Below are 8711 nucleotides of genomic sequence, written 5' to 3'. Positions count from 1 at the left end.
AGCTTACGCTACGCTCAAGTAAAAATAATTACACTGGTGTTGACCGTATGGTCTATATTCAGTCAGGCGTGTTAAAAAAAATCTTGGAGAGGCACAGGATCAAAATTACTGAAGAAAAGATAAATTTAGCCAGTAGTTTCATAATTGGAGCAAATCATTTTCATAAAGACAATATGGAAAGTACGGGATAAAAAGTCGTAAGTGATTTGGAGACAAAGGAGAAAGGAGTGGTGTTGGTTACGTTCTCCTCTAAAAGGATGAGATTAATCTTCAGCGAGTAACGGGTGATTAATAAATCTTCAATTATCACATAAATAATTTGTCTACTTATATTACTGATAAAAAAATAAAACTGATCTCAAAATTTTTAGAAGTCTATCTATGAAAAAATATTTTAAGTACTACTTGGATAAGTGTAAACATTATGATACAGCTGAAGATGACGTCAATAAATAAAAATAATAATTTAAAATCGCGTTTTAAAACATTGAATTTGTTTGTGATCATATTAATAATCGAGGAAATGTAGTTTTGTATTATACTTAATACGGGTTCCTTCCCACAAAACAGTAATATGAGATTCGTGAAAAGTAAAGACAAATAAAAAAAAAAGGTTTTAATTTTCATGAAAAAATGATGTTTTCTTCAAATAGGTAAACCAAATCGAGGTTTAATCAAAGCAGCCTATGCAACTCTCAGTAATCAAATTAAGAAAGGCATTTTTATGAATCAGCACAAAACATAAATAAGATCATACTAATACGGGTTTTTTGTACCCTATCATTGGCCAGGTAATCACCTGCTAAATCTGTTTGTCTATTTTGGCAACTGTTTCTATGGGTTTCATGGGATTATGATTAGAATTAAAATTTGCTTAGATTATGTCACTTATTAGTTAGTGGCTAGTCGCTTAGGTTATCGAGGGATCGTGGAATATTGTCAGCTTGCTATTTTAACCTGATCTGTATTAAAAATATAACCTGGTTCTGGTCATTATGGACTCGAGTCTGGGAAAAGCCCATACGTCGGAAATTAATAAAAACCCCACCAACCCATAATGTTTGAAACTCAGAGTTAATAAAGAGTACAAAAAGAATACAAGATTGGTGGTTATTTGGAAAGAATTCGATTGATGAGAGTTTAATTAAATTAAAAAAGTCAAGATCTTCAAACAAATAAAATGTTCATTACAGAAAGAATTCAGGCTAATAATCAACGATGGAACCAAAAAAGTGTAATTTATAAAATGATTTAGAAACCATTAAGTTTAAATGTCTTAATTTACACTTGAAAACGCATCATGACTAAAAAATACAAGAAAAATCTGGTAACTAGTTTTTATTATTAAGAGATTTTTTCATTTGAAAAGTTTGTGCTAATGTATGTCTTACCTCAAAGTCAACCGTTAAAAGCATATATTTCTTTAATAAACATCAAAGTAAAAGCTCCAGTTGAAAATAGTGGATTTGAGACGCTGGTCTGGAGAAAATCATTGTCTCAAATATATTTTCAGAGTAATTGAAATGTATTCAAAATGTTGCTTTCCTGAGTTACTAATTTAAAAAAGGCAATCTATTTCACGGTACATACAGTATTAAAAACTTGTATAGTCCAACCAAACGTTAACAAAATGGTTACAAAAAAGACATTGTAAAGAAGTTATTCTTTCAGTAAACGTATTATTTTTAAATTTAGTTACAATAGGACCCTTTTTGACGGGGAAATAATATCACAAAACACAAATTATTAAAAAATTTTGAGCAAAAAAAGAAGTCAAAAAATTTCAAATTAGAGTAATTCGTTAAACTTAATAGAAAACTCAAGTAATTTTAATTGTTTTTGAGGATGACAACCTTTTCTTTCAGGAAAGGCAAATTCCTGATTTGGGAAGTCACCTGTGTCGACTCTTTTGTAGGTGACGATGCTATCCAAGATTTGCAGCAAACCCTGATTCTGCCAGTGCTCAGGCCGAGGAATTAAAGAGAACAAAATACCTGTGTATTCCGGACTCTTTTTTGTTTCCCCCCCTCAGGAATCGTCGGGAAGGCCGCGACTGCGCGTTGAGTTGGATCTGTCCATCCGTGCACTTAGCGTAGGCCCTAAGAGGATGAAGTTGATGTATCAAAATATTACAAATTACAAAAACAGACACTAGAAATAACTTGATAATCAATGATTATTATATTAATTCTATCAATAAAATAAATTATTTAGCTTAGTGGATATAGAAGTCTATGCTGATCGGCACAAACGACTCCTTCCCATTGTCTCTGCATTCGATTAGCTAGTTATGACTATTGTTTGTGTCTGAGTTGTTACTAAGATGTCCAATTCGGAATAAAAAAAATATATTAAGCATGATTCGTTTCAAATCTAAGTTAAGAAATTTGACCTTATAAAATATAGGTCAAAATTTCTTTTTTATATTTCTTCAGAAAAACAGTCATTTAAAAAAGTTAAGGCCGATATGACTTGTATCTTCATTCTGTTTTGGTCGAATGTTTTGTAAATGTTGCTGAACTGATTGTTGAATTCTTTTCAAAAATCTAAAATCAAGACCACTCACAATAAACCATATAAATAGTGGAACAGTAGACATTCGTTTATTCAAAAACCAAATAATCTAGTTATAAAACAAATTTCGATATTGCTTTGAATTCAGATGAGGCTTGGTAGAATAGAACTGTAATGCTTTGCAAAGATGTTCTCACAAAATATACTAACCAAATTGGCCTTCATATTTTTCTCAGACAGTATAATTTAAATAGACTTACAACTGAAAACAAAATGTTACAACTGAAAACGTCAAATATTACATGATTCTACATAATTTATGTTTCTAAAAAATAATGCCTACAAATTATCTTCCAAATTTTTATTAGGTCTACATTTTGGTCAATTTTTTTCTTTTTTGGATAAACTTTGTTGACTTTTATGAAGTCAATTTTTTCGATCTTTTTAGGTAAACTTTGTGGTTTCTCTAGTACTCAACAAATGATCGAAAAAAGTCTTTCCATACAAAATGGTCGGAACTAGATGTGAATATCATTTTAAAACTTCCAAAACTAAGAGAATTATCAATTAATCTGGATAGAAAAAATTTGTTAATTTGCGTTAGTTCTGGGAATCGTCCATTCTATTATGAGAAATGTTTCTTTAACTTCTGACACACTGTAACATGCATTCAACTATTGTTAAAAAAATTCCGCATCTTGTTGACTTCTGCAAGCTTATTTTTAATCAGATAATTAATTTATAAAAGAAAGGTTCTATATGTCTATATCTTTAATAAAAATTTATCGGCTTTAATGTCGGACCTACATGAATAATATTATTATTATTATTTAAGCCAAAAACAGAATCACCGTCTTAACCATTAACTAACGTGTTCAGGTGATTCCGACACTTCTCAACAGTCTAGCCATCTTTTCACGATGTTCAGACCGTGACCCCACACACTTTCTGTATGTACGGTGAAATGCTTGTGGTCCATCTCCACGATCCCTCCCACTTGCCTCTACAAGAGACTCCAGTGTTCGATGGACAATTTTCATGTCGGTATGGTCCTTCAGTATGTTTATGGATTTTTCTTGGATTTTCTCGATTTTTAGTTGGTTCGTTGCCGCCAGGTTACAGCCCCAAGCAGCACATGCATAGCCTATTGTTGGCTCGATATACTGCTTGTAAAGGGTCTCTACCCCTGGCGGACAAGTTCTCCCACAGTTCGAAAGAAAGGCTTTCACAAAATTGATTTTCTTTATACAAGTTGACACGATTGATTCAACATGAGGTGAGAACAGAGGAAAGTGTCAAACGTTACACCAATATCTTCTGTGTTTTCTTTTGTGGTATTGGGACTCCATTCAGCGTGACTTCAATAATTTTCGTCCCCATCTTCCTGTTTTTCGTGAATAGGGTGACTGCTGACTTTTCGGAACATGCATGTAGTCTGTTTTCATATAGCCATCCATATAATTCGTCCAGTATTCTTTGTAGTCTTTCCTTCGCGTATTCGACATTTACATCCCTTGATGCGACAACTATGTCATCGGCATAGGAGAGTAGTATGTCATTATTATCCATAGGAACCGGGAGATCATTCAGAAACAAGTTGAAGAGGGTCGGGGATAAAGGAGAACCCTGGGGTACACCATTGGGCAAAAAGCGTGATCTTGAACTCTCGTTCCCGACGCACACTTTCCCACGACGTCCGCTCAAAAAATTCGCTATCCATAGCTTCATAGGTGTAGAAATATTGTACCAAATATCTTTTGAATTAGGATCTTCCTTGGGACGGAGTCAAACGCTTTTTGAATGTCGATAGTGCATACAATTGATTTCTCCTGCAATTTCTTCTTTTGTGTCCTTCATTTATGAAATCTGTTAGTGTGGTGAGGAAGGAGGTCGTTGACAATCCTTCCTTGAATCCATGTTGAAATGTGGATTGTGGGAGGAAAGGGCGAATATGTTTTAGAACCAGTTTTTCCAAGATTCTTGACAGCACACATATAAGGGATATTGGTCTATAGGAGCCGGGTCGTTTTCGGTCTTCCAGGTTTTAATATTGGCCGGATTTTTGATAGTTTCCATAAGTTCGGTATAGAGTTCGTGAATAATGATGTGTTATAGATCGTGGTTAAAGCATTTATTGAAACTGGGCCCAAGTGTTTTAGTAGAATAAGCGGAATTCCATCCGGTCCACATGAGTTTGTTTTCTTCTGATTCGAGATTGTTTCAGACACCTCTTCAGGAAGAAAATAAGTCGTCGGGGCCTTTTGGATGGCTTTGATTTTAATCTTGACTGTGAGTTCATTTTTTTATAAGGAATATGACTAATCTTGACACAGTGTTTCATAAAATTGTTTAGATTGAGCTGATATGTTTCTGTTTTACGCTCGTCAGGATTCTTTAAGCGTCTCAACATCGTCCACATGGCCGAAATAGAGGCTTGTTTATTCATGGCTCTAGAGATTCGGCTGAGCTTCTTCCTTTGGACTTGGTTGGTATTATTCGTAATAAGCATGTTTAGAGCCCTGATTCGATCGATGATTACTTTGGGTCGATACTTTCTTTTCTTGAGGGGTTCTTTCTCTGATTAATTTTTCGTTCTTGAGTCATATTTTGAGCTCCCACTTCTTATACATGCTCTTCTGATAATCAAATTTCTTGCATCTATGATAGTTTTGTTGAAGCTTTCCACTGCCCTGTCCAAGGAAGAAAAATTCTTAGGGTGAAAGTTCTGGAGTCTTGAATCGACGTAATTTGCGAAAGCATTCCAATCTGCGTTTTCGTAATCATAGAAAAATTTGGTTTCAGTATGAGATGTGGAGAACAGTTCATTCTCATTATCATTGAGTGGTGGTCACTTCGGAGATCATAGCGGACCGACCATTTGATGATAGGGGAAAGCCGAGGTGAGCAGATTGATAGATCTGGCGATGTCCTCGTGTCCTTAGAGTTGTAGGGTGTTCGAGTGTTCTTTTTCGGGTTGTTAAGGATTATTAACTTCTGCAATTGCGATATCAAAAGGTTTCCTCTGGCATCGGCAGTCTGATATCTGAACCAAGCGGGATGCTTCGCGTTCAGATCTCCGCATAAGAGTAAGTTATCCAATTTATCAAGGCTTGATAGGTCAAAACGATAGCCCTTCTTGCATGAACCTGGGGGAGGTACGTAGACATTGGCGATTTCAAGTCTTCCGTAGGAGGTCATAAGTGAGATTCCAATTATTTCGGTGTTGGAGTCCTTCTTTAGGCTTGTATACGGTAAGGGATTCTCGAAATATTTTATTCCTCTTTTTATAAGGGTCAGTAGACCCCCTCCATGCTCCGACTCGCGGTCACATCGTAGTGCATCGTATCCAGCAAAAAGAGGAGTAGGGATCCGTTTCGAAAGTTTCGTCTCTTGGAGAAGACAGATATCTATTCGGTTCTCCTCCAAAAAACTGGCAAGTTCCGCCGTCTTTCCTCGAATCCCGTCAATATTCAGGCATTGTATTGTTAGCTTTGGACCGGGATTCTGTTCCACGTCACCTGAGGTCAACAGCAACAATCGATAGTAAGTGCCAACGTTGAGAAGATGCCGTCCAGGGGGAAGTCCTCTGGTTGGCGGGGAGCAAATGGTTCTTTTTAGATACCGTTTAGGACTGTATCCGGCGCCACCAGAAAAGGTGAACCACATGACGCGCGCTAAAATAGGTCGACAAATATGCCAAAAATGAATTATTAGAATTATAAAGAATATAAATTAGTTTTTTATCGTGAAGAATAATGTTTTCCATATTGTTTCTGGTATTAATTTTATGTACAGGTGATATCTATTTTTACATTTTTATTTGTATAGAACAAATAACAAATGAATCAAAAGAAATCAAAGTTATACGAAGAATTAATTATTGGCAAACAGACCCTCTAAGGGTTTGTTTTAAAATTTTCATGTTTTGCAGAAACAAAGAAGAAATAATGACAATGAAATAATAAAATATGCAAATTCCGATGACATAAATAAGAAAAAGGGTTAACAAAATTAAAATTTCATATTTTAGTATGCAGACAAGTAGGCAGAACTACAAGTATAAGTAATTTATATGTTTTAATATGTTAGTCTTTGCCACGAAGAGTACAACTACAAGTGATTTGTATGTTTTAATATTTTAGTCCCCACGACTAAGAGCACAACTACAAGTGATTTATATGTTTTAATATTTTAGTCCCCATCACTAAGACCACAACTACAAGTGATATATATTTTTTATATTTTAGTCTGCAGACAAGTAGGCAGAACTACAAGTGATTTATATGTTTTAATATTTTAGTCCCTACGACTAAGATCACAACTACAAGTGATATATATGTTTTAATATTTTAGTCCCCACCACTAAGAGCACAACTACAAGTGATTTATATGTTTTAATATTTTAGTCCCTACGACTAAGATCACAACTACAAGTGATATATATGTTTTAATATTTTAGTCCCCACCACTAAGAGCACAACTACAAGTGATTTATATGTTTTAATATTTTAGTCCCCACGACTAAGAGCACAACTACAAGTGATATATTTTTAATATTTTAGTCCCCATCACTAAGACCACAATTACAAGTGATATATATGTTTTAATATTTTAGTCCCCGCCACGAAGAGTAAAACTACAAGTGTTTTGTATGTTTTAATATTTTAGTCCCCACGACTAAGAGCACAACTACAAGTGATTTATATGTTTTAATATTTTAGTCCCCATCACTAAGACCACAACTACAAGTGATATATATTTTTTATATTTTAGTCTGCAGACAAGTAGGCAGAACTACAAGTGATTTATATGTATTAATATTTTAGTCCCTACGACTAAGATCACAACTACAAGTGATATATATGTTTTAATATTTTAGTCCCCACCACTAAGAGCACAACTACAAGTGATTTATATGTTTTAATATTTTAGTCCCTACGACTAAGATCACAACTACAAGTGATATATATGTTTTAATATTTTAGTCCCCACCACTAAGAGCACAACTACAAGTGATTTATATGTTTTAATATTTTAGTCCCTACGACTAAGATCACAACTACAAGTGATATATATGTTTTAATATTTTAGTCCCCACGACTAAGAGCACAACTACAAGTGATTTATATGTTTAATATTTTAGTCCCCATCACTAAGACCACAACTACAGTGATATATATTTTTTATATTTTAGTCTGCAGACAAGTAGGCAGAACTACAAGTGATTTATATGTTTTAATATTTTAGTCCCTACGACTAAGATCACAACTACAAGTGTATATATGTTTTAAATTTTAGTCCCCACCACTAAGAGCACAACTACAAGTGATTTATATGTTTTAATATTTTAGTCCCTACGACTAAGATCACAACTACAAGTGATATATATGTTTTAATATTTTAGTCCCCACGACTAAGAGCACAACTACAAGTGATTTATATGTTTTAATATTTTAGTCCCCATCACTAAGACCACAACTACAAGTGATATATATTTTTTATATTTTAGTCTGCAGACAAGTAGGCAGAACTACAAGTGATTTATATGTTTTAATATTTTAGTCCCTACGACTAAGATCACAACTACAAGTGATATATATGTTTTAATATTTTAGTCCCCACCACTAAGAGCACAACTACAAGTGATTTATATGTTTTAATATTTTAGTCCCTACGACTAAGATCACAACTACAAGTGATATATATGTTTTAATATTTTAGTCCCCACGACTAAGAGCACAACTACAAGTGATTTATATGTTTTAATATTTTAGTCCCCATCACTAAGACCACAACTACAAGTGATATATATTTTTTATATTTTAGTCTGCAGACAAGTAGGCAGAACTACAAGTGATTTATATGTTTTAATATTTTAGTCCTACGACTAAGATCACAACTACAAGTGATATATATGTTTTAATATTTTATATTTTAGTCCCCACCACTAAGAGCACAACTACAAGTGATTATATGTTTTAATATTTTAGTCCCTACGACTAAGATCACAACTACAAGTGATATATATGTTTTAATATTTTAGTCCCCACCACTAAGAGCACAACTACAAGTGATTTATATGTTTTAATATTTTAGTCCCCACGACTAAGAGCACAACTACAAGTGATATATTTTTAATATTTTAGTCCCCATCACTAAGACCACAATTACAAGTGATATATATGTTTTAATATTTT

At 33.8% G+C, this 8711-nt stretch overlaps 1 protein-coding gene across 1 annotated transcript; it reads right to left on the bottom strand.

Annotated features, from left to right (window-relative positions):
* Window positions 1–5172: 5172 nt before the first annotated feature.
* Window positions 5173–6180, bottom strand: LOC115229379. Its single transcript, XM_029799742.1, has one exon. The coding sequence runs from the start codon at window positions 6178–6180 to the stop codon at window positions 5173–5175; it is 1008 nt and encodes a 335-aa protein (XP_029655602.1).
* Window positions 6181–8711: the final 2531 nt, after the last annotated feature.

Source organism: Octopus sinensis, unplaced genomic scaffold (genome assembly GCF_006345805.1).
Source record: "Octopus sinensis unplaced genomic scaffold, ASM634580v1 Contig12563, whole genome shotgun sequence".
Taxonomy (NCBI): domain Eukaryota; kingdom Metazoa; phylum Mollusca; class Cephalopoda; order Octopoda; family Octopodidae; genus Octopus; species Octopus sinensis.
This window is presented reverse-complemented; position numbering and strand designations above follow the sequence as displayed.

What these genes read in the sequence shown, in the direction of transcription:
- LOC115229379 (XM_029799742.1), bottom strand. Translation starts at nt 6,180, where the DNA reads ATGTGGTTCACCTTTTCTGGTGGCGCCGGATACAGTCCTAAACGGTAT.